Source organism: Dermacentor andersoni, chromosome 1 (genome assembly GCF_023375885.2).
Source record: "Dermacentor andersoni chromosome 1, qqDerAnde1_hic_scaffold, whole genome shotgun sequence".
Classification (NCBI taxonomy): Eukaryota; Metazoa; Arthropoda; class Arachnida; order Ixodida; family Ixodidae; genus Dermacentor; species Dermacentor andersoni.
In genome coordinates, this window is record NC_092814.1 from 248160066 (window position 1) to 248187147 (window position 27082).

At 49.7% G+C, this 27082-nt stretch overlaps 1 protein-coding gene across 2 annotated transcripts in view; it reads right to left on the reverse strand.

Annotated features, from left to right (window-relative positions):
* LOC129381087 (uncharacterized) overlaps positions 1-23280 on the reverse strand; it is a 165547-nt gene extending 142267 nt beyond the window's left edge. The window contains exons 1-2 of one of the 2 annotated variants that reach the window (XR_011892267.1): positions 23183-23280; positions 17987-18187 (exon numbers count right to left, since the gene is read on the reverse strand). Coding sequence is in view for 1 of the 2 variants with exons in the window: in XM_055063619.1 (XP_054919594.1) it covers positions 23183-23269 (87 nt within the window). In the remaining variant the exon portion in view is untranslated. Of the gene's footprint in view, positions 1-17986; positions 18188-23182 lie in introns of those variants that run through there. The other variant, XM_055063619.1, reaches the window with a different exon arrangement.
* Positions 23281-27082: the final 3802 nt, after the last annotated feature.

The following is a 27082-nucleotide window of genomic DNA, read 5'->3' on the forward strand; positions in this document are numbered from 1 at the left end:
GAAGTGCTCATCGGGCAAAGACGCCCTAAGGGATCTTTCAAGGACGACAGCCAACATAGTGCTTGGTGCTCCGTGACTACACCAAATGGACGGTGCTGTGCCCGGCGGCCCTCCAGATCGGGGGAGATGCCACACCTGAGACATGCAGTTGTCACGCCTCCATTCGTCACACCTGTCAGCAGCCCAAATTGGCCTGTCCTCGCCGGAGTGAAGGTCGGTGCAAGGCTACGGCTTTGCACGCCTGTCAGCAGCCCAAATTGGCATGACCACGCCGGGGATCGGTGTCAGCGCGCGTTCCTCCTACTTTCCTTCTTGGTGCCCAGGGAGGGGCGTGCGTTTCTGACCGGGCGCACCGAATGGGGCAACCAGCTCACCGACGCCGGGATTGGTCTCCTGATGCCCTCTGTCTCCTGACGCCAGATTGGTGGAAACCAGGAACAATAACGACGCAGGTATAAAAAGCGCATCCGGATGGCTGAGAAGAGGACGCTCGGAAACAGTGCGACTCGGACATGCTAAGACGCTACCATAGTATGCTGCAATAGTTGGAGCAGTTTTGTAATCTCAATCATGTAACCTTTTTGAATATATTCCTTTTTCTTCATTCTTTTAAAACGTTGCTCGGAACCCTTTCTCCCTGCACCTGGCACGGCACCACCGATGGAAACTTCGTTGACGGCACGGAACCCCGACTTCGCAACAACGGCCATACAAATAAGGCCTCAACTTGGTGAACTTGATGGCCTGAACTCCACCCCAGCAAGCGCCTCCTCAGTCGGTTCTTGTGTGTCTCGCCACAGGGACCCTGCCATTTTCAGTGGCGTGGACGACACCGACGTCGAGGACTAGCTGACGACATATGAAAGGGTAAGCGCCCACAACAAATGGGACGATCCCGCCAAACAGAGCAACGTGCTCTTTTATCTCGCGGGTGTCGCCAGTCTCTGGCACAACAACCATGAGACGGGAGTTTCCGATGTGGTCCTCGTTCAAGACCTCTTTAGTGGCTGTGTTTGTTCGCCCTGCTGTGCGCAAGCTGGTGAGGGTGGCCCACTGTAGTGTTCTTCTTCGCTACATGGGCAGAAAGAGAAATAAGGGGGGAGGGGGGGGGGGGGGGGGCTGACGAACGACGCGTCTTTCACGTACAGCATTATCAGTTCATGTGGACGAAAGAGGTATACGGGTACAACGCTGAGGCGAAGCAACTGTCGTCGCAGTGGAAAAGCTCAATTTCTCCACGACACCCATGCACCCAGTCAGAAATCGCTCCTCACACACGCGTTTCTCGCCAGAAACAACATGGTGTCTACCCTACTCGTCAGAATCAGCTCCCACTTATCTCACTCTCTTCCCAACATGAACAACCAAGCTCAAAAATGGCCATTTTGACACGATTCTTAGAGTGCAGCTTTTAGGCGCCCGTTCCTGCGGCGAGCGTCGGCGTTGTCCCTAGAAACCGAGCGAACGAATACAGTGAAAGATGAAAGCGAACGCGGAGCGCAGCGGGAGATGAAAGACCGCCATAGCGAAGAGACCGTGAAAAGGAAAGTGGAGGATGGTGCAGCGGAACCATGAGGCGGAAAGCAGCAGAGGAGGGAATGGCGAAAGCGCAAGAAGAAAAGCGTAGTGCCGCGTAAGGCCGGCTTTGCGGCGACGGTGGTTTCGAGATGGTGTCTGAGTAGCACGCGTTGTCTGCACGCAAACAAAGCGCTTTATGAGCGGAGGTCTGACTGCAGCGGCTGCTGTGAATTGCGCCTACGCGTCCCCTCCCCACGAAATTTTTTCGTACCAAAATATTTACGCTCCTTCAAAGCGACCACCAGTCGCCAAAATTTTTCGTACACTGTAACATTCCTCATATTACTTCCCGCTTCGTCCTTTTCTCAAGCCTTCCCTTTTACAAGATCCCCTCGCGACGCTACTTCTCCCGCGCGCCCACCTTGCAGAGCCTTGCACCCTTACCCTACCGTTCCTTCGCGTTTCTCTCTCTCTCTCTCTATTTGTCTTTCACCCCGTGGCGGCTCCTTTATTGGTTCCCTATGATTTCTCTGCCCATTGCCGCTCAAGAAGTTCTCCGCCTGTGCGGACCGCGCTCGTCGGCTTCGAGTCCCTGTGAAAAACGCGTACGTCTCTTCCAATGGCAGCGGTGAGCCGTTTGCAGTCATTTGCAGAACAATGACACACCGACACATGTCACTCCTCCCTGTCCCCCGGGTCCTTCCACAGAAGTAAACAAGCCTAAGCAAACATTGAAGGATAGCCGCGATTGTGGTGAGAGGAAGACATTTCAAGCAATTCCACATGGCAGCGAACACGCGCCGTCAAAGGATAATTGCTGCCGCAGGGGGTGCACGGATGTAAAGAACACAGTGAAAAAGATGCGCCAAGTGTTCGGAAGCCGTGTGTATAGCGCTACGCAGGCCTCACGTGTGGTTCGAGCTTTGTCGGCCTGTCGATAGCAAGCACACAGCTGTGTCCGTATGGGCGGCATGCTGGAAAAAAAAAAGAAAACCTAGAGAGCGGCATGAGAGGAGAAAAAAAAATAAGAAAGAAGGTGGCTTTTCCTTGCCTTCTCTATAAGATAGAAAAGCACGGACAAGAGAAAAAAACAACTAACCAAAAACTTGCTGCAGTAAATCCGACATTTCCCTTGCTGCTGAATTAACAAAAGAAAGATACTTGTAGTAAAATGCGGAGCCCAATATTGCGCAGTTTTAAGCGCAATACAAGCGCGGAGCAGGAGAGGGTGTAAGGGTAGATTCTCTGCGCGTTCATTCTCTCTCCATTCGTCCGACGTTTTCGCCAGACAATCGCGAACGTGTCGCTTTGGAGTCCTTGACCACTTCTGTTCGCGTGCACAGGATTGCGGCAGCAAAATGAAAAGACACGCTGTAACAACCAAGCAAACGAAACTTCCGTCTTACTTCAAAAACGTCCGAACGGAAGAAACAGGCGAATGAGAAGAGTTAACTCCCCGTCAATGGACAAATTTGCCCTTTCTTTGCACAGCCGGGCAGACAAACCCCTTGGAACTTCTGCAGCGACTCAGGAAAACGCGCAGGCGTACGTGACTCAACCGAGAACGAATCGCAGCAGGCCCTATTGGCGGCGAGGAGTTACGGAGTCGCCATCTATCGGAAGCGCCTCGCTGGCGTAGTATGAGGGATCACGCGGCGCGCTCCTCATAGCTTTTGTTGTCAGCGCTCACTGAAAACACCACGCGGGAGCTCTCCCGGACATTTCTGTAAGTACTTTCGAAACGTGAGAAGTTTTTTGCTGTCTAAATAATAATCTTGGGCAAACTGAAAGCACAGAATCGCTTACAGACGCTATCGCTTTACCGAATACGTACAGTGAACGCCACTGCGCGCGGTCGCCGCGATGGAGTCTCCCGAACCGGCTTCTTGCGTGAAAGGTAAGTAAACGCTGAGAGCAAACTATGTGAAATGTGTTCTTATAGTGTTTGTATAACTAAATGGAGCGTAATAGAATGAAGCCTCAATGCAGCGATCGCACAGATTCGCAGCGACTGATTGCGCCTCTGCATGCTTGTCCGCGCACTGTTTCGCTTTCGCCGCGTGCGCGTTTTCGTAGCGTGCCATGAGCTTTAGGCCGCAGAATAGGAGCATTTGACAGAATACAAGCAACCATTGTTGCGTGGGCGCTATCAAAGCTGTTCAAAAATGATTTCATTGTAGAGACTTCGGCGCCTACGGCGACTGTGATGTGCCGTCGCGACGATTCAATCTTTTTTTTTCTTCTAAATTCTTGGACGTTTCAATATTATTTATCTTGTTGCGTCGCACTGTATGTTTATCGGTGTTCTCAGCGTGCGATTTCCCGCTGCTTGGAGAAACGCCAGGTAGCGTCGAGGAGTGAAGACGTGTTTACGCCGGCTCCGCGAACAACCAAGGATTCTGGTGTTTTTTCTGGCAAAATGATCTGCGAAAGTGCTAAAATCGATTTTCGGAAGTGACAAGGACCCGGTGGACACAATTGTTTGTGCCTGTGAGTGGATTTTTAGTGATTTTACGGCTAAAAAACTGTGATCGGAGCACAACGCTGCGCTAAGCCTCACCTCGGCTTCGGCATGGCCCCGGCCGTGGACGGCGTCGACGGGCAGCCCCAAGCCAGCGGCGCCTCCCAGAGAAGCGGCGACATGGAAGTGACGGTGGAAGGCAACGAAAAGGATCCTAAGGGATCCGACAACGAAGGATGGTTCACAGTTTTGGCGAAAAGGAGGCAGAAACCCGTGCCAGCTGGCGCGGAGACGACGCTCGGACGCTCGGCGGACGCTCGGCGCGACGCGCTGAAGAAGGGAGCAGGGAAGAAGGAAGCGGAGCTATCGGTAGCATCGAACCTACCGAGACTGCCAGCCACGGGCTGGAAAGTGACTCTACGACTACGAGAAGGCCTCTCGGTGCTTCAGAAGGCACCGGAAGTTAGCCTCGGAAGAGCAGTGCGAGAGAGCGCGGGCGTCAGCCTACAAGAAGCCAAGGGAGACCGCTTCGTGATAAACACCAAACAAGGTACGATCATCTACCACACATTATCTATGGAGAATGCTAAAAGAATAAGCAAGATAGATAAGATCAGAATCGGAGACAAGGATTACGGGGTCGTCACGTACGTGAACGCACCGGAAAGCTGTGGACGTGGAGTTATTCACGGCATAGAGGAAATGTACTCCGATAAAGAAGTCCTAAGCAACCTCAACGAGGACGAAGACAACCCGACAATTCTAGAAGCAAGAAGAATGGGCAAAACCAGAACTTTCCTCCTAACTTTTGACGACGAGGAAGTTCCACGCAAGGTTTTCTTCATGGGCGCTATTCTCCGGTGCTTCCTATACAAGAAGAGGTACGAAGTATGCTACAAGTGTGGAGGACTCGGGCATAGATCAGACGTGTGTGACAATGACGAACCGAGGTGTAGAGGTTGTGGGGTAACCAGACCACAAGAAGGACATCAATGCGAACCGCAGTGCCAGCTCTGCGGCAGAAACCACGTCACTGGGGATAAGAAGTGCAGGAATTTATTCCGCACTCCGTACATCGTGAAGAAGAGACAATGGGAGCAAAAACAAGCGGCCGAGGAGGCGAACCAAGAGGAACTTAGTAAAAGCAGGCCAAGCGAGAGATCGAGCAGCAGGACCAGGAGCCGCTCGGAGTCCTTCCCGAGGCTACAGACGCCGCAACAACAGACACAACAGAAGGAAACAAGTAACAAGGTGAGCTGGTCAGACAAAGTCTCCCAGGATTCAGAAAAGGATAGAGAAAACCAGGAGCTAAAAGCGCTTATTAAGAGGCAGGAAGAGCAAATCAGAATACTGATTGAGGATAGGAAAAAGGAGAGAGAAGAATTTTTAAAGATAATCGAGGAGATGAAAAAAGAGAAGGGTGGAAACAGTACGAGACAGGAAGAGAGTGTAGGGGACAAAGAGCCCAAAACAGATCGGCCCCCGCTCAAAAAGAAGAGAACGGGAGAGGCAGACTCAGACAGTAAGATGGACAAAGTTACTCAGGATATTACTCTGATGAAAGGAGCTATGATGCAATTCATGGAACAAACTCGAGCGGAATTTGAAAAACGCGACATCGCCCTCAAAGCAGAATTTGAGAAATGCGATTTCGCTTTAAAAGCTGAATTCGATTGGTTTAGAACACAATTAATTAACATTCAAAATGCATTGGCAAAATAACACGATCTGGCAGTGGAATTGTAGGGGCTTCCTGAAAAAGAGAGCAGTCCTACAAACATTCCTAACTAACATCGATAAACCAGACGTCATTGCGTTGCAAGAGTGTGGGAAAAATGCAAAATTGGCCGGCTACACAGCCTACACTGGGCAAGGAGAGAACCGGCAGACAGCTATTTTAGTTAAAAGAAACTTAGCAGCAGTCCTACACGAGACTGACACAAATAAGATTGATCACGTCCTAATTGAACTAGTACCGAGGAAAAGAAAAGATAGGAGCCTATACGTTCTCAACGTATACAGCTCTCCTAAGCAAAAAAAAGAATTGTGGCTTCGATCAGCTCATCGAAAGGTCCAAAAACATTGCAGGCAACAGCCCCATAGTCATAGTCGGAGACTTTAACGCGCAGCACACGGCTTGGGGGTACAAAACCTCGCAACAAAAAGGCAGAGAATTATGGGATACTATCTCCAAGCATGGACTAACCCTACTAACAGATCCTCAAATTCCGACTAGAAAAGGAAATAGCGTTTCCAGGGACACCACTCCGGACCTTACTCTCATAGGGGGACACATAACCGCACGATGGTGTAACACGGGAGAGGACTTGGGGAGCGACCACAGAATTATAGAGACGGTGGTAGAACACGGCATACCAACTCCCAAACCCAAGCAGATCGAAGCGGTAAATTGGAACCTCTTTAGGCAGAAATGTGCCGAAAAAGAGGAGCTCAAGGATGTAGGCAGTTGGAGCAAAGCCCTCTTGGAAGCAGTTGAAGAGGCCACCGAGAAGGTGGAGGCAGACGACACGCAAGAGGTAGTAGACCGGAAAATGGTCGGATTATGGAGGAAAAAGAAGCAGCTAGAGCAAACATTGAAAGAGAATAGAAGCAATAGAAACATTAGGAGGGCATTAGCGCACCTGAACGGAGAGATTGAAGAATACGCACTCGAACTCACGAAACGAAATTGGAATAGCATATGTGAACAGATGGATCACAAAATTGGTAAATCAAATGCATGGCAACTATTGAGGCACCTACTAGATCCCCAAAGCAGCAAATCAGAGACGCATAGAAACATGCAGAAACTAGTGTATAAATACGAAGGCAGTAACAGACAATTGTTCGCTGAAGTTAAAGATAGATATCTTGAATGTGGTCCGCAACAAACACTGCCGGACTACAAAGGGGAAGAGAACCCCCTCTTGGACAGCCCCGTCACCGTAGGAGAAGTCAGGGCCGAGCTGAATCGACTAAGAACGAAAACAGCTGCAGGACCGGACAGAATCAGCAATCGGATGTTGAGGAACCTCGATGACAAGTCAATAGTAAGCCTAACAAATTTTATGCAAGAGTGTTGGAACAAGGGTAAAATCCCCAAAGAATGGAAGGAGGCTAAATTAGTCCTAATTCCAAAACCGGGGAAAAAGCTCAGTCTCGAAAACCTCAGACCAATATCCCTCACTTCATGTGTCGGGAAACTAATGGAACACGTGATACCATCTAGAATTAGCAGATACTTGGAAGACCAAGACATGTACCCTGACACAATGATAGGCTTCAGAGCACACCTATCTGCGTGCGATGTCATGCTACAGCTTAAAGAGCAAATTATCGACCACCAAACGAAGGACACGAAAGCCATCGTTGGCTTAGACGTGGCCAAAGCATTTGACAACGTAGACCACAAGGCAATCTTAGAACAATTGAATAGCCTAAACGTAGGGAGACGTACCTACGAGTATATAAAGGACTTTCTGACTGACAGAACAGTAACGGTCAGTCTAGGGGGTAACGAGGAGAAAGGGATAGAGCTCAGCAATAAGGGAACACCACAGGGCTCGGTGCTTTCACCCACTCTCTTTAACATAGTAATGATGGGACTCCCGCACAAACTTAAGGACTTACGGGGTCTAGAACATACGATCTATGCGGACGACATCACCCTATGGATAAATAGAGGAAGTGACGCCTACATAGAAGAAACGCTGCAAAAGGCCATCAATAGAATTGAAGAGCACTTAGAAAAAGCCGGACTTAAATGTTCAGCTACGAAGTCGGAGGCTCTCTTCATCAGTCCACAGAAAATGCGAAAGAAAATTCCTAACCACGGGATAAAACTCATGGTTAATGGGGATGCGATTCCAAACGTAAAAGCTATACGAGTGCTAGGCATGCACATTCAGGACAATCTAAGAAATACGGAAACGATTAGAAAGCTTGAAATGAGCGTATGCCAAACTTGTCGACTCCTCAGAAGAATCGCGAACAAGAAGGCAGGCATGAGGGAGGCTAACCTATTAAGGATAGTACAGTCCTTCGCGATCAGCAAGATCACATACGCAACGCCGTACCTTAAACTGACAAGGGCCGAGAAAAACAAAATAGAAATCCTCATCAGGAAAGGAGTTAAAACAGCCCTAAACCTTCCACCATGCACCTCTACGCACAGGATATTAAACATGGGCATTTCAAACACCCTAGAAGAGTTGATCGAAGCCACACTAGTCTCCCAGCAACAGAGACTAATGAGAAGCAGAGGTGGTCTGAGAATTCTAGAGAAACTAGGATACAAAACTAGCAACAAAGTAAGAAACACGGGAGCCATTCCGTCGCAAATCAGAGATAGAATACGCATACCACCACTCCCGAAGAATATGCATCCCAGTCACCATCAGGATAGGAGGAAAGACAGGGTTAAAGCATTACAAAAATCACTAGATAAAAAGCAAGGGGTTTTCTACACGGATGCAGCAGAATATGAAAGCAGACCAGGTTTTGTCTCAGTGACGACACAGGCTAACGGTGAAAACTCAAAGAGCTGCAGTATCCCGCAAAGCAGAGTGGAGGTTGCAGAGGAGGTGGCCATAGCCCTAGCTTTGACTCAAAAAGGGGTCAAAATCATAGTGTCAGATTCCAAAACAGCCATCAGGAATTATACCGCAGGGAGAATCTCCAAAGAGGCGCTCAACATATTAGAGAAAGGACCAATTCCAGAAGAATTAGTAAACCTTATATGGACTCCTGCCCACGAAGGCTTGCCCGGCAACGAGAAAGCGCACGCATTGGCCCGAGAGCTTATTTACCGGTACACCAATGCAGCCTCTCCAACCAGGGAGCCCCTACAAAAAGAAGAAGGCATAAACACTTACAGCGAAATTCTCGCTTATTATAGAATGGGAAGGAAAACACTGCCAGAGGCGCATAAGAAACTAAGTAAGCAAGAAGAGATAACATGGAGGCAACTGCAAGCGGGGGTGATCTGCAACCCCTACATACTGAAGAGATGACACGATAACATTGAAAACATGAACTGCAAACACTGCGGGGCAAAGGCGGACATGATCCACATAATATGGACATGTCCTAGATACAATAAACCAGATAGGGATAGACAATCCTGGGAGACTTTAATGACCAGCTCGAAGGAAGATGATCAAAGAGAAGTCATCCGCATGGCCCTGGACACCGCTGAGCTCCAAGGAGCATCAGCCAGATGAAAAGGGAGGAGCAATCCGAAGAGACAGGAAGACTCTTGACTCTTCGGGGCTCTTTTTGCGGGTGCAAATAAACGTTATTTCTCTCTCTCTCTCCCGCTGCTTCTTTTTGTAATCCAGTGCATTAATTCATAACACAAACATGACCATATGCCATGCTTTTTTTTTATTTGCTTCTTACCGCTCCATTTCCACTCCAGTGAACTTGCCAGTATCTATAGCATCGACAAGTTCATAGACCAAACCGTCATGACATTAGTCGGGTAGCGGACTCGGGTGAGCGTCTCAGTGCGCGTTTTCCGAACATCGCAGACCCGGCGCCGTAGCAGAAACCTTCCTCGCGTCTGTGCTTGCTGCATACCCGAGTTGTAGCCAACGACTGTTTGCCGGTTTTATGTTTCGCGAGCCAAGCTTCACGCAGCTTCTTGTCCTGCGGCTACGTGTGAATAAGGCTGACACCGGGCTACGTTGCGTACGTCCGGCACTGCGGCACTGAGCAGTAGCCTATACCATATTGCGCGCCTTCAAAGGCAGCCGCTACCTATTGTAGTGCTTTCAAGCGTTGTAAAGGAGACACTCGAAGCGGAAAAATCTCGCCACTAAATGAGGACCGCAGCGTACGAGGGGAATTTAAACTCTCGTTTTCAGCTCGCTTCGGCGCTCCCGAAGCAGCCGACGCGGCCGCTATGTCCACGTGATCCCTAATAGCACGTCACGCCAACAAATTTGGACGCCAGCTTTTCCAGTGGTGGAGCTCGAGGCCAATACGCGATTCAGAGATGATGGAGAGGCTACTGCTTGATCTTTCAACCCCTCCGGCTAAGCACGGTTATCCAGCCACAGGGAAAAGAAACCTGGAGTTCCAACCTTACTGGTGAGATTGTTAACCATGGCTTGTCTATTCAGAGAACCTGCAAAGAGCGTTATGCAAATGTTGCGTATTCTTCGAAGGCGAGTGTACAGGAAAAGGGGAGCACTCGCGCTTGGGCTGCTTTGCAATTAAGGCGTTTACCAATTACAAGAAAGCCATGCACACCTTGAAGAGCCACGCATCCAGAAATTACTACCACGCCATGTCAACAACGCTATCTGAGAACTTCCTAGTAGTCTGATCCCGCTCACAGCATGACATCTTAACGCAACTTGACCACGGCCTTAAAAAGCAGGCGGAAGAAAAGCGCAAGAACTTGCTACTGTTGTGAAAGTCAGGGGTCCGTGCGGCCACGAAAGTTTCATGGATGGTGCCGTGCCAGGTGCCGGGAGAAAGAAGGGTTCTGAGCGACGTTCAAAGAGTGAGAAAATGAATTATACTAAAAAAAATTACATGGTTCAGTTTTACAAACACGCTCCAACTATCGGCTCGAGCACACTACATGCTAGAGTCTGCATGTCCGAGCGTCCCCCTCTTTTGGAACTTTTGGAACAACCTTCGCGCAAATCTTCGTCATGTGTAATTCGTCTATTAAAATACGTCGAACAGCTTCTCTATCCAAGTGAACCAGCTCCGCCACTGCATGAACACTTAATATTCGGCTACCACTGATCACATCACGAACTTTGGCAATGTTTTGGTCTGTAATCGCTGACCTTAGGCGCCCAGCACGTTCATCATCTTCCACACTGTCCCTTCCCCCTGAAAACCGCTTATGCCATTCAAACACACGTGCACCAGACAAGGTTACATCTCCATAAGCCTCCTTTATTATTTGAAATGTTTCCGTGGCTGATTTCTTAAGTTTCACATGAAACTTGATGTTGATTCGCTGCTCGGTTTTTACATCAGACATTTTTCCGGCAGAATGCAGTTGCACATGTTCACTCAATGACGCAGCACTCCCAAGTGGCGTGATCGGTTCTGTCGAAACTGGAGGCATGAATAGAGGAGGTGTGTGGAATTAAGTCAGCAAAACAGTTGTTGCCAACTCCGCTCTTTTTTCAAGCTACACACTTAGTCTCGTTTCTTTTGTGTCACACCTCGTATTCCGACTGCGACCTCAGCAGAACTTGGCAATCATCAGCACATCCCAGTCACACGTAGCCGACGCATTGTACAAGGTGAGGGAGCTGAACCTTGGTCAGCGGGTCTATCCCATCACAACATATTTTGCGGCCCCAGACAACTTATGCAAGGGAATTGTTCCTGGTCTTTTGCCCGGTACACCGTTTTCCAAGCTAGTGGATGAGCTTTTGGCTCCTAGAACTCAAATACTTCAAGCACGAATGATGGGTCAAACCAACGTTGTGTTAGTAACATTTGAAGGACTTAACGTGCCTCGCTACGTGCGTTTCTATGGTGCAGAACTCCGCTGCTACCCCCATCGACCCCGCCAACAGGTCTGCAAAATATGTCGCAAGCTCGGCCATAGGGCTGATTACTGTCCTACGCCGCACGTGGTCATTTGCGCGACGTGCGGGACTGACAACCCCACCCCGTCACATCCGTGCAGCCCACACTACAGATCCTGTGACGGGACCCACCCTACAGCGGATCCAAACTGCCCGCGGCGTGCTAGGCAGACACTTAACAAAGCTTGGGTGGGGAAAGCTCTCGAGAAAGAGCAGCGTGAACTCCAACCCTCCAGCGACCCGACCACTACCACAGATACGGCGGAGACCCGAACGTCGCGAGCCCCAACGAAGGAGACTAGACAAGACCGGTCGGAGACCCGTTCGAGATCCCGTCGCAAGTTCCGGACCCGCTCCAAGACTCGGTCCCGATCCCGCGAGGCATCGGTGCGCCTCCCAGAGAGGCGCCCTCCTTCCCCATCTTCCCAACAACCCTACAAGAAGGCCCTGCAAACCAACGCCCCAGCCAAGGTGACCCTGGTCCCTTCAGGGGTGCAGCGGACCCCGGAGAAGAAAACAGCAATGGAGGCGCCTCGGGAGGTAGGGCGGGCGGAGGGTCCCCCACAGCTCGCTCCGCCCCGTAAATCTCTCCCTACCCCTTCCCCTATTACCAATTCGTTATCAAATCCCGATCCTCTAATAGAAATAGCCCGCCTACGTCGTGACATGGAGGCACGCTGTGAGCGCCTACAAAAACAAATGGACGCGCTGGTGGCAGACATGAGCACTAGTATGCAGGCGGCTCTGGACAGGATAGAACGCCAAATGGAGGCCCTTCAAATAGGGATTACGGAGCAAGTGAAATCATGTATAGAGTGCACTTTCGCACGCATGCAAGTTCCTGAGCTTAGCGGTAACAACGAAAGCGCGCTTTCCGACCAAGGCTCTCGGCCGCAACCTTCAAATGTGGGCACCCGACGCCCGCATCCCTATGCACGACCGCCTGCTTCCTCTCGCGATGATGATGGCGTCGCGTAACGCGGAGCAACTAGTGGTGTGGCAGTGGAATTGTAGGGGATTCCGCCGAAAACGAGGTTCCCTACAGCAGTATATCGCCACATCCACGAACCCTCCCGATGTCATCCTCTTATAGGAAGTCAATTGCACCTCTTCTTTATCCGGCTACAGCACGCTCTCGGGTGTCTCTCCTCTTGTGGGAGCCTTAGTTTCGAAACATGTTACACGTCGCATGCATACCACTAACATTGACATTCCTCACCAAATATTGGAAATAATTACGCAAGGTAAACGCAGCGAGAGTCTGTTTATACTCAATGCATACAGTTCCCCCCGTTCGCGAACGCACTGTTTTCAGCACCTACTAACAGAATTTGGTAGGTTTGGACGGGTTTGTGTGGTGGCCGGCGACTTTAACGCTCCGCATACTGCATGGGGTTACGTTAAATCGCAGGCTAAAGGGACCCGCTTATGCAATGCCATCTGTAATATGAGATACACACTGCTTACCGACCCAGAGCACCCCACTCGGATAGGCAACAGCGTATCTCGTGACACCTGCCCTGACCTTACCTTCGTGCGCAATACTGGCCCAGTCGTTGCGCACGGGCCTTTAGAGGAGCACCTTGGTAGTGACCACTACATTGTGGCGACCACTTTGTCATTACGGGGTGCGCGCAGGCCCGAGCGAAACGTGCGTATAATGGATTGGGCGAAATTCAGGGAACGTCGCCAGCACCCACCTGAGCGCCAAGGATACGAACGCTGGCTTGACTCTCTCGCACAACATCTAGAGGCCACCACGAGCACACTGCGCACCACAACCGAGACATCAGACATAGACCCGCATTTACTTCATCTTTGGAACGCCCGCAGAGGGTTGACACGATGATGGAAACGACAACGCCTCAACCGCAAACTTAAGAAACGTATAGATCAAATTACACGGGAATCTCAGGAGTATGCAGAGATCCTTACGAGGAATAACTGGCGAGGATTTTGCGATCGCCTCTCAGGCACATTGAGCACAGCAAACACGTGGTCGATTCTTCGCTCACTCACAGATACCACCACAACAAAGGGAAAAACATTTCAACAGCTGCACATCCTAATGCACGAGTACAGGGACGATGTCTCGACACTCCTCAGAGAGCTAGAGAAGCATTTCATACCCACAGGCCCGCCGCCGCAGTACCCTGATTATCCTTATGTAGGCGAGGCGAACGAATTGCTCGATGCAGACATCACATCTGACGAGGTGCGGGTGGTCCTACAAGACCTACGCCGCAACACGGCACCGGGAGCCGACCACATCCGATTCGCCACCCTTCGTAACCTCAGTGACGCGGATATTAACCACCTCACCCATATCTTCAATGATTGCTGGCGCAAGGGCATGCTTCCCCAAGCATGGCGACTCGCCGACATCACACTGATCCCCAAACCGGGCAAGCCTGTTAAGGTTGAAAACTTACGACCCATCTCCCTAATATCCTGCATTGGTAAGCTCATGGAGCATGTGCTCTTGCGGCGTCTGCAGCCCTTCCTCGAAGAAAAATGATTCTTTTATAACCCTCAATTCGGATATCGGGCTCATCTGTCTGCCAAAGATGGGCTTTTACAATTGCGGGAGGAAGTCATAGGACCTCCGTCGTCCGCCCAAACGAGAGCACTCATCGCCTTAGACCTAAAAGGGGCATTCGATAATGTTGAACATGACCTCATCCTTCGCAATGTTGCACATTCACACTGTGGAATTCGTATGTACTACTATATCCGCGCATTTCTTCGAGATCGCACAGCCACTGTAGGAATGGGACCGCATCGATCCGGTACGAATCGCCTTGTAGGACGTGGGACACCCCAGGGCTCAGTTCTTACCCCTACTCTATTCAATATTGCGCTCGCAGGGCTCCCCCGGCTACTCGACCAGATCCCTGATGTCGCCCACGCTATTTATGCGGACGACATTAATATCTGGTCGACACGGGGTTCCGACGGAGCTATCCAGGACCGACTGCAGCAAGCAGTCGATACAGTTTCCGAGTACGCGAGAAAATGCGGCTTAAGATGTGCTCCGGAAAAGTCGGAGCTCATAATCATTCGCCCCCGGAGCCGTTCCTCTACTCCCCCTATCACTGTGCACGTGGATGGCACACCGATACCACAGGTTAATCGTGCTCGTATCCTCGGCCTACACGTCCAAGCGGATGGCAGGTCAAACTACACTGTTTCCCTTCTATCCAGACAGATTGAGCAAATTCTGGCGATGATCCGGAGGGTCTCCAACAGGCGCTCGGGCCTTCGAGAAGAGGACCTGCTGCGCTTGGTGGAGGCATGCGTGATCAGCCGCCTTACATACCATCTCCCATTTCAGCGGTTGAGCCAAGCGCAACAACTTCGCATAGACGCAATGATTCGCAAAGCGACGAAGCTGGCTCATGGCCTCCCGAATTATACTTCCACACGCCGTCTCCTTAACTTAGGGACACATAACACACTAGGCGAGCTGCTAGAGGCACATTGGGTCAGCCATCGCCAGCGCCTTCTACTCACTCCTACTGGCCGCCATCTTCTCACACGGCTAGGATACTCTGTCCCACCCCTTGAGTCTGAAACCCGTCCAACGATCTTGTCGTCAGCGATACGCCAAGCACTAAGTATTCATCCATTGCCACGTAATATGCACCCCGAGCATGACAAAGGGCGGCGCAAACCCCTTGTACGATACATTGGCCGCATGCTTGCAAACATCCCGGAAACACATACTTTATACACGGACACATCACGCACTCAAGAGGGCTATACCTCGGTAGTTTTGGATGGCACCGAATCCCTGAGAGACTCTGCTGCAATGCGCGGAACAAATGCCGCTTACGGAGAAATTCTCGGTGTTGCTCTTGCAATTCGATACGCCATCCGCGTTCCTGAGGAAGTGTATATATTGACGGACTCGCAACAGGCATGCCGGGCGTTCCTATCAGGACATGGCATCCCGAGAGCGGCGCACCAAATTCTCAAACAGATCCCGCAAAATACACCAACCACACCTCCCCGCATCCACTTACTCTGGACCCCTGGTCATACCTCGCTGCCGGGTAACGAACGCGCACATGCGGTTGCCCGACAAATTTCCCTCCGGGCGACTCGGCGTGATGAGGCGACTAGTTCAGAGTGGGGGGATCCCTTGCTCCGTTACAAAGACATACTCCGTCATTATACACGCATTCGTCGCACCCACGCCGCACCACCGCCGTCCTTCTCGCGGGAGGAAGCAGTGGCATTACGCCAGTTACAAACCGCAACTTTTCCTAATCTTATTTGTCTCTCTCAATAAATTCTACCCACACTGTTATACAGATCGTTGCCCTGGCTGTGGCAGCTCGCCCACAATCTTCCACGTCACGATTGAGTGCACTGCAAACCTCTTTCCTCCCTTGCCAACTCTCCTTTACCCCCTACGCAACAAAGAGCTGTGGGACGATGCCCTCCGCGACGGACCTCCCGAGGTCCTCCGAGCTGTGATACAACGGGCTCGAAACATCGCCGGAATCATCTTAGGGACCCTGGACTGAAGGTTCCTCCCACACTGCTCTCGCCATTCAAATATTATTAATAAAGATATTTTACTCTCTCTCATAGGCCTTGTTCGACTGGAAGAGTTCCGTACTGCGCACTCGCGGGTTAAGTCATGTTTCCGTTAGCACGATTAAATCAGCATCACACGAGGATATAGGAATCTCAAGTTCATCACGATGTTTCATGATGCTCCTAGCCTTAGTAAATAAAACCGGAACCGATAAACATGAAGAGTACACGCCACTACTTCCCCTCGTCAATTGTTATTTCGGTGTGCGCTTCGGATGATGTTTTTGCGAATTGCCATGGAGTGAGCGAGCGCGTGTGTTAGAAGCCATAACGGATCACTATTGGCATTATCACTGCTGTCGTTTAAAGCAGGATTGCGACTTCGTTCCCGCACGCTACTGTTACTGCGATCATACGTATAGCACGTGTCATTGACAAACAGTTTATCATATCGAAGGTGGAAGACTCGGGCAATGCTTTAGCAAAATTAATCAAGCATTTGCGAGCCTGACCAGTGGCAAACGAGAAATCTTCGGTTACACACATGTTATACGACCTGAGTTTCGAGCGCTGAAAGAGGATGTTTAGTCGAGTTTTAAAGTTGTAAAACCTGACAATGAGCGGTCTGTACTTATTTTCCTAGTAGGGTCCACCTAAGCGGTGTGCTCGTTCAATTGCGTCTGAGGTCAAATTACTATCAATGTGTTGCGTTAGAAGTCCGATAATCTTTTCTTCACTTTTGCTCCATAATTCATTATTATCAGTTACACTAAAAAAACAAGGTTGTTGCGGCGAGATGTGCCCTCAAGCTCATTTAGGCTAAAGTTGATGTCGTTGTTCTGTCGCGTTATATCGGAAATAGATTTCTGCGTCGCATCAACAGCATTTTCAATATGGTCAATGGTAACAGTCCTGGTCTTGACTTTTAGCGACCTTTCGCCCATCAAGGCAAACTTATCTTTTAGCGATTTCTGTGCCTCTTTGACTTCGTTTACGGCGGTCAACAGATCCGCCGGTCCCCGAGTTAGACTGTTCGTCTGGCGTTTCAAATCTTTTAAAAGCAGTAAGATTTCTTTTTGAGAGTTGTCATCAGTGCCAGGATTGGTTTCAATGTGACTACAGCAAAGCAATTGGCGTATTACGAAAAAGCAGTCGTCACTCAAATCACACAACACTCGGGGGCACGGGAGTAGCAGAAGACATCGATTGCTAGAACGTATAGCATAAAGGCAAGTGGCATTACAGACCTGTATGAAATGAAAGGAACGAATGTCAGCCATGTTAGCTGTAGCGCCACTCCTGTGCCCACTGAAGCCGGACTGTAGTGCGAGGCCTTTTATAAGTTTGGTTGGAACTGCTGTTCTTGTCGATGGGGCTGTCCCAGTTTGCCAGAGGATAGTGCCTCCAGTGGCATCGGCGATCAGCGAGGGGCGAACCACTTTAGGCGCAAGAAGATAGGCGGCGGGGGCACTCGCAGAACCAACACCATGGCCAAGGAATCCCGCGAACCGAGCCACGGCCTGTATGAAGTGGAAGGAATGAATGTCAGCCATATTGGCTGTAGCGCCTCCTGCGCCCACTCATCGTTCACCACCTCCCGTTCCCTATCGCCCCCACCGTTGCCGAACCTCAGCATCCCACTGTCGCCCGCTCTTAACGAACACCCCCCTTTTCCCCAACCTCAACGTCTCGCCGTTGCCCAATACGAGGAACCATGTGGCAAACTGCGAACCCGCTGTTGACGTCCTTTCCCCGGGAGTCTTTAACAATGACCCTGTCATCAATCAGTACCCTCTTCTCTCAGGATCGCGAGACGGGCTTTCGCGGTATTCGGAGGGCGACGTTGTTGTTTTGAAGTGAATGATGCCGCGTGAACAGCTACCGTGAAAGCGGCATGTCTGTCGGTGAAGCATCCTTTGCTCCGGGGGATCGCCATGCACAACAGCACTCTCGCCGCCAAATGGTGCATCGGGAGGTCGAGTTGTTCGATGCAGCTCGGCCTGCTTGATGCCTGCGTTGCTCGAAGCCATGGGGCCGCAGCTTCCAAGAATGAAGATCCTCTCGCCAAAAGACTCTTCATAGGTGAGCTCTGGCTGGACTGCATAAATGCAAGACGTCAAGCTCCAAAGAGCGACCGTTGTCGGCCACACACAATGCCTCAATTAAGCGCCACATGCAAGCCACTGTCATCGCCAGACTGTACAATTTTTTTTTAAACCTGAGAACCCCCTACCTAAAGGAAAACCCTGAAACGCAAAGTTCACGCTGATTCGGACAAGTACCAAGAAACTTCCAATTATGTGTCCTTGCAAACGGGTTTACGTAATCACGCTAAGTAATCATCAATTAGAACTTCCTCAGGTCAGGAAAGCGGAGGGTGAACTGGCCTTGAATAATTCATATCCGTAAAACTTAGCACCATATAGCTACATGACCAGTATATGATGTCAAACTGCGAAATAAACAAAAGGGAAAATCATCTACAACCCTTATCACGTTCCTAAATTGGCTTAGAAGGCCTCACTTTTTCCGCTCTTCTTCTAGCGCACTTCTAAATGGTGCTAATACGACGCAGCGTGATTAGAATAAATTACCAAATCTGACCAATAATAAAAAAGAAAGACTTCAAAAAAATATCGTGCGAACTATCCGAAACAAGTTGCAATCAAATTTACACTGAGGCTTTTCGTATTCAGCTAGACTACATCTCCGTGTAACTAAAGAAAACGAAAACACGGACGCTTTCCTTTTTCATAGAACGTTTTCATGGAAGTAATCAAACTAACAAAAAAAGTCTGCCATACCACGAGCAGAAAATTCCAACAACCTAACAAAATTTTGTGGTATTCCTTACGCTTCTCAAATGTTCAGCGCGCAGCTAAGCTGAATACATAATGGATACAAAGGAACAAAACAATTTGCAATGCATCTTTCTGATTTTCTTTTCGGGCATCAAACGAATTCTTTCGGACAAGCTCGAGAGGATCGCGCATTCCGGGATTCTCGGAAGGGGAGGGGAGACAAAGGGGAGGAAAGACAAGGAGGTTAGCCAGTGTAAGTACCGGCTGGCTACCCTGTGCTGGGGAAAGGGGTAAAGGGAATAAAAGGAGAAAAAAGAAGAAGAGGGAAAAAAGGTAAACCGGAAAATCCACACAGTTACGCGATACTACGCGCTACAACACTCAAAGACGGTCGCACAATTCGCATGTCCTTAAAAACGTCAGCAAAGCCCTTAAGGCCTTCAGTGCCGAAGCCCGTCTGGACCAGTATGCATGGTATGAAGAACTTTATTTAGGTCCTGAGGGATCAGTCTGGGACTGATGCGGGCCGCTCCCACGTCGGTACAGAGAGGCCGAGCCCCTCTGCCGTCACACGGGCCCTCTGGACAGCCCTGAGTTGGTCCGCCAGCACTTCACTGTGCAGCATCCGCTGCCACCACTGTTCACCTCGAGAACCATCACCGGCCAACGCCAAGCAGCGCCAAAGCATGTGTTATAACTCAAGCGAACCCCCACACTTACTGCAATAGATTGAAAGCCCGCAGTCCGGATTAATTTTATTCATGATGACCGGGTTAGGGTACGTTCGTGTCTGCAGAAGCCTAAATGTAATCGCCTGTGGCCTATTTAATTTGGAATGTGGCAGGGGGAATGCCCTGCGCCCTAAGTAGTAGTGCTTGGTGATTTCGATGTAGGTTAACAGTTGGTCCCTTTACTCAGGAGCGGGAGATCCAGCCCCTTCAGGGAGTACACGGCATACTAATCCTCGTGCCTTCCTGTGCGCCACCTCGTTGAGGTTACGCGGGGCTCCCTCCACTGTCCCCATGTGCGCCGGGAACCAAGTAACTGTGTGCGAAGTGATATCCCTACCCTGCAGCAGTCTGTTAGCCGGTTACGCAACAAGTCCTCTCGAGAAGGCTTTAATCGCAGATCGCGAGTCACTAAACACCAAAACTCTTCTTGAATCAATTAACGCTAGAGCAATAGCCACCTGTTCGGCAACCCCCGGATCTTTGGTATAAATGGAAGCGGCATTTCTAACGCTCCCTTTGCCATCTACCACCACCACCGAATAAGCATTTTTACCATTAATCCATGCGGCGTCAACAAACGCAGACTCCTCCTCCTGATCCTGCCTCTCGCAACAAAACCCTAGCTCTCGCGACCCGCATCCCTACATTGTGCACGGGGTGCACATTCCGCGGAAACGGACGAACCATGATATTTGCCCTAAGGTTCACGTTCAACTCGTGTAGGGGCGCCCTATCGTGCGGCACAGCCACCGATTCTTCAGTTAACTCTAAACTATACCTACCCGCTGGTGTACCTAGCAACCCCTCCCTCTGTGCAGTACGCTGAGCCTCGGCAATTTCATCTAAAGTATTATGCAAAACCCAGTCGTAACAACATATCGTTTGACGTAGTCATAGGCAGACCAAGCGCAGCCTTGACGGCTTTTTTTATTAATGCTTCCAATTTATTTTTCTCCCCCCTATTCCAATTTAGCATAGCTACCACATACGAGAAATGACACATAATAAATGCGTGAACTAAGCGCATCGCACCTTCTTCTCCTAAACCCCTCTGCCTATTAGAGATCCTTCTTATAAGTCTTATGGCCCCCTCCGTCTTCGTGGTAATACGCTGAATGGTTCTAATGTTCGATCCGTTCGCTTCAAGTACAAAACCCAGGACCCTGATTGCTTCAACTTTGGGTATCACCGACCCTTCCCTAGTATGAATTCTAATGCAAGGCTCAACTTCCGGTACCCAACCCTTCGGCCTACGACCTAGCTTCTTAGATTTGAAGATCAACAACTCTGGACCAGTGTCCTAGAGCTTTTTCCTCTGTAAAGGGGCGATTGTCCAGTTTTTCGAGCGCGGTCACGAGCACTTTTCTTGCCACTTTGTAAAGGTGCGATCGCGAAGAAGGCAAAATCCGCTAATTTGCCTGACGCACCTCGTAGTTGCAACTTTAGGACAGCAGCCTCCAAGTACTGAGAGAAGGGTACATTCACGGACTCGCGCGCGCACTGTTCGCTTAGGTGCTAGGCAGTTGCCTTTCTTTGCCCTCGCGAGTGACCAGCTCTTGTAGCAGCCTACAGGGCGCTTCCTTTTGTCCCTCTGCTTACGAGACGTCCGTAATGCGGTTAAGCGGCGGTTACTACGCCTGAATCTTCGCAAAACTCTCCTTTTCGCGACGTGCGTCACGCCGATCCCCGATCTCTGCAAACGCCTAAGCTTGGGATTTACCGTCCTTCGCTTTTTCACAGTCTTCGGCTGGATCCTGACCATCGCGCATTTGCCTCTGTCGTCTTGCCGCTTCTCAAGTTTGATGCTAGACGCCTTGACCGCTTCCGCCTCTCTCTTCCTGGGCCTATGCCTTTTCTTCACCACCTGTTCTGACCTATTCGAACAGCCATTGGTGGCATTTCCTGGCAGGCTGGCCGAATTTGCCGCCTCTGAACAAACGTGGCCTAATGGGCCCTCCGTTTCTTGTGCTTTTTCTGGCAGGCTGGCTGAACTTGCCATCTCCGTACAAACTTGGTCTAATGGGCACTCCGTTTCTTCTGCGTGAAAACCACCGCTCTCTACTGCCTTCCCCTCGCTTCGGGCTACTAACACGTTTGACTCGTCACTGCGGGCAGCTGCCTCGGTAATCGTTCTGTGGTCCTCTGACCGCTGCTCAATAGGGGACACGCCTATTAGTCTCCGAGTCTCCTCCTGTGTTTATGCCCTGAAGGCTCCCATATTGGAGAAGGGTTCTCCTTGCTCCGTCAGCGGCTGCAGGCTGGCCGAAATTGCCGCCTCAGTACACACCTGGTTGTTCACTGAAAGCTGTCCCATATACGGCTTCAACAGCTTCAGCTTGTTATTGGAGTCCTCAATTGTGGCGAATACCACCCGCTTCTCACAGCTCCTGGCCATGTGGCCTTTCTCTCAGCAGTTGCAACAAACTCTCTTCCGCGCCTCCAACGCGCGTGCACTGTGCGCGGGCGCCTTCGTTTCTTGCGCTACTTTAGGTGCGTCACCCTCTTTATCCTGAGGCGTGCCGGGGGGATTTGAAGTCTCCGGTTTAACATTCTTACGGACAGACTTGTTACGCTTTTGCTTCCCGGGAAGAACTATAGTTGCGACGATCAGAGAGAAGTCCCGCCTGACACCCTCTTTCTCACACACTCGTTCAAAACCGGCGAAAAAATTAACGATATTCTCGTCTGCCCGGAAGCTGTGGAGTTGGCATCGCGCTATCTGCCATCTAAGTATCTGACTTTTGCGTTCAAGATCTGCTATCCTATAAGAGCGCGCCGTTGCGCTGCCTTCTGCTCGTACCTCTCGTGCTCCTCTGAGAGAGAGAAGTGGTTCTTGAGAGGGAAAAGGAAAGGTTGACGCTATCTTCTGCAGGCCTTGCGGGAGCACGGCTCACTCCTCTGATTCCCGCTTTTGCCTTTCTGCCTGTTCACGTTCGCGCCTCTACTTCTTCACGCTCGCGCCTCTCTGTTGTGTACCACTCGCGCCTCTCGCACTCCTCTGCCTTTCGCTTTCTTTCAAAGATGGTTTCCCAAGCCTCGTCAGCTTCGACCGTCACATCTTCTGCGTGTATGACGTTGAGAACTGCTTCTTTTGTTTTTGCGCAGCCGGCGGAAATGCCGAACTCCTCTCAAATTAGAAGGAGGTCCTGCACTTTGAATTTCTCCATAACGAATTTGTTTGCCTTCAAAATTCACCCTTCCCTAAAACTGATATTCGCTATTTAAAGAAGGTGAATTTCCAAAACAGTGCCCACCTGAAAACACAAACGTACTTTCCCAGCATCTGCTTTCTTGTACTAGCGAGAGTGCTCTAATTGTTGCCTTTTGCCTTTCGCAAGGCCAACCGAAATGTCCGTCTGCTCATGACTTTCGGGGAGTTCTTGGATTTGAAACTTATAAGTGCTCACAGTGCACCCTGTGCTTCTTCCCCACTAGTAATCTAGCCCGCGAGACACCCAATTCTTGGTCTACGAGGCAAAATCACTAACAACACCGAACATCATTACCAACTGCCTGCGCTAATGAGTCTGGCGAAAAGGGAAGCAAACACGTAGAACTCACCCCACCGATGTAGCCAACGCCGACCGATCCTACCGCTGCCACCACTGTTGTGAAAGTCGGGGGTCCGTGCGGCCACGACAGTTCCATGGATGGTGCCGTGCCAGGTGCCGGGAGAAAGAAGGGTTCTGAGCGACGTCCAAAGAGTGAGAAAAGGGATTATATTAAAAAAATGTACACGGTTCAGTTTTACAAACATGGCTCCAACTATCGGAGCACACTACATGTTAACGTCTTTGCATGTCCGACCGTCCCCCTCTTCACAGCCGTCCGGATCCGCTTTTTATTGCGTTTATTTCCCGTCGAGGGAATTCACTGGCCAATCACAAACGCCGAATCGTTCATCACCTCCTGTTCCCTATCGCCCACACCATTGCCCAACCTCAACATCCCACTGTCGCCCGCTCTTAAAGGACCACTCCGGCGATTTTTCGATGCCCACTGATGTTAATAAGATTTCTCTTTCTCTTCTCTTTTGCATTCTGAGTATTTGTGCTAAACTATGTGGCTGCAAGTTATTTCGTTTTCCTGAAAATGAATTTTAAAAATTGGTTGCGTTCCGGACTCATAACTTTCTACCCACCCTGTGTTTGCAACGTCATAGTCTACACCCCACTCTCCCTGAAATCGTCGCTTAAATCGCCGCTGTCTAGTTCGGAAACTCTGTAAAAGCTCCCTGTGTCGTCAAGAGACATCGTCAGCTTCGCTTTCTTGGTGTTAGCGCCACGTGTACAGCGTGTTTAGCACGCGTTCGGCGTGTTTACATTATGGTAGTGTAGGACCAGACGTCATTCACTCATCGTGACGTCACACGAAGCAGCTACTTGTTTCGGTTTCGGTATCTCGTTTATTGGTTATTTAAAATTATTGATGAAGTTCTAAGCAAATTGAACCACCCTACAGGTGACAGGACCGTCAATACAATTTGAAAATGACAGTATCCTAATATGGCGTAAAAAAGGCCCGGAGTTGCCCTTTAACGACCCCCCCCCCCCTTTTTCCCAATCTCAACATCTCACTGTTGCCCAATACGAGGAACCACGTGGCAAACTATGAACCCGCTGTTGACGTCCTTTCCCCAGGCGTCCTTAACAATGACCTTGTCATCAATCAGTGGCCTCTTCTGTCAGGATTAGGAGACGGGCCTTCGTGGTAGTCGGAAGGCGACGTTGTTGTCTTGAAGTGAATGATGAGGCGTGAACAGCACCCGTGACAGCGGCATGTCTGCCGGTGAAACATCCTTTGCGCCCTGGGATCGCCAGGCACAACAGCACCCCGAATAAGTGGCCTCTTCATGACGGTCAGGAGGGGCGACGTTGCTGTCTTGAAGCGAGCTGCCTTAAGTGAACGATGAGGCGTGATCAGCAACAGTGACAGCCGCAGGTCTGCCGGTGAAGCATCCTTTTCTCCGAGGGATCGCCAGGAACAACACTACCAATAATAGAAACAATTCTTTTCTGTGACAGACAGGAAGTGCCGCTTCGCGACACAGATGACTCTGGTCCAATGTCTCAAGTGCTGCAATTGACAAATAAAAGAAATTTCCACGCACTGCTAAGAATGAGAGCCAAATATGGAGATGCCGCCTTGAGAGTTCATATTGGAACATCTCCGGCGAATGCCCTGTACACGAGCCCAAACATTCAATATGAGCTGATCACCCTCTGTAGTAAAAACATATACAAAAAAAGGAAGTTGACAACGTCCACTCAGGTTCATGTTTTTAAATTCTGGCTGACGAGGCCACTGATATATCTCGCACTGTCCACATTTCCCTTTCTGAGGTACGTCGAACACGACGATTTGGAACTACCCGTACTTTAAGCTTTCGTAAATTTTATTCCCGTGTGCTATTTCACTGGCAAAGCACTGGCGAGCACATTCCTGAACAGCCTTAGGGATGATGGCTTTGACCTCCACTTACTTTGCGGGCAAGGATACGACGGCGAGGCGTAAATGAGCGACCACCTAAACGGAGTTCAAGCCTTCATTCGTCAAACGGCTCCCAAAACGTTGCACGTGCATTGTAGCACCCACTCGTTAAATCTTGATCTGCTTCACGCATGCGAACTTCCCATCATTCGCAGCTGCTTGGGAACTGTATCCGCAACCTGTACGTTTGTGAGGGCTTCGCCACAGAGGACGAACCAGCTGCAAGACAAAGTAGAAAACTTAGCACAAGCAAGAAAATCACTTCTCTCCTTTTGCCAGACATGTGGAGAGTCATGATGCACTTCAGCGTTTTCTTGAGCTGTACACGCCCATTGTCCAATTTCTCGAATATTTGGAAGAAGAGTGTGTGTCATCTTATACTTTATCCAAGCCTTTTCAACTGCTCAGTGCCATCACGAAGCCCGAGTTTGTCGTTTCGCTTCAGATCTGTAGTGGCCCTTTTTCTTTAACACTGCCACTTTGCAAGTTTCTGCAAAAAGTTGACTGCGACTTGTATCAAGCATGCGATCACGTAAGACATTCTTTTCAGAAAAATGGCGATTTCAGAAACAGAATTCAATAATATTTTTCCGAAGTCCCTATCTTTTCTGGAAATCACAAATGTTGAGATGGCCCTACCACGCATCACCGGAAGGCAGATGCAAAGAAGCAATGTACCTTCTGCTGTTCCCGAAGAATACTACTGGAGGAATGTGTATATGCCTTTGTTGATGGACTTAGAAAATCAATTAAGAGACCGGTTCGATGCCCATAGGAAAGTTTTGGTTGGGCTTAACATGCTACTGCCGAAATTCTGCGCATCGGCTAGCCTTCTTGCTATTGATGACTCAGTGAAATTTCGGCTTGACGACATTCCTTCGGCTGATGCCATCGAAACAGAGTTGACGCTGTGGATGAGCAAATGCTGCCAAAACGAAAAAAAAAAAAAAAGGATCGCCCAGCTTGCGCTTTGCAGGCCTTTGGGATGGGTAACCGCAACTTTTTTCCTAACATCCACAGCCTGCTTTCTATCCTGGCGACGTTACCTGTGCCGACGTCGACCCCGGAACGGACTTTCTCGACACTGAGAAGGCTGAAGAGCTACCTCCGGAATCGTATGAACCAAGACAGATTGATCGGACTATCACTGCTCAGCGACCATCGAGAAATTTAAGTGACCCCGTAACAGGCCCTCACAGACTTTCGCAAGTTGCTGAGAAAGAACTTCCTCGTTTCAACTGCTCTCAATGTTTCAAAAGTCTATTACAAGCTAGTCCCAACTAGCTCAAGCTGCAACCCTTCTACGTTGTCCGCGATTCCGAAGAAACTTCTCAGCAAGCAGCATTTGCGAACGGCAACAAAAAGATCTGAGCGTAGGGCTACTTATTTGTTTGCTTCTAAACATTCATGCCATTCTTGTATCGCGGGGCATTGTGTTATCATGTCAGGAACCGTCGGTAAACAGGGATTGGTATCTCGTCAAAAACAAACAGAACCTTGTGAAACACTTAACATATGCGCAAATAATGGGTCTGCATGCCCTTGCAAAGGGCAAACAAAATGTACTTAGATGTATCATCACCATTTGCAATAAGTACATGCATTCCTCTACATAGAAATTGCAACTAGCGTTCGGAACTGCAGCAAAAACCACATTTCGCTGACGCTGCAAAACTATTTTGCTCAACTTCCAGTATAATAGGCACGGTGCACGGTAATCGCAGGGAAAAGGCAGTTAGTTTTCGTTCATGAAACATAGGCTGCGATGTCCCTGGCTTCGGTGGTGTTATAGTCCAAACTTATTTCTTGCCTTAACGAGAATTTAATTTTAACACATGAGTTTTCTTTCACTTATTTAGGTACAACTAACTTAAATGTGCCCTGTAATTATTATACGTAAGCAATGTGCCTGATTCATAAGCCAAAATAAGTCAGTATAAATATTTCAAAATGGCAGCCATTCTGCGTCGT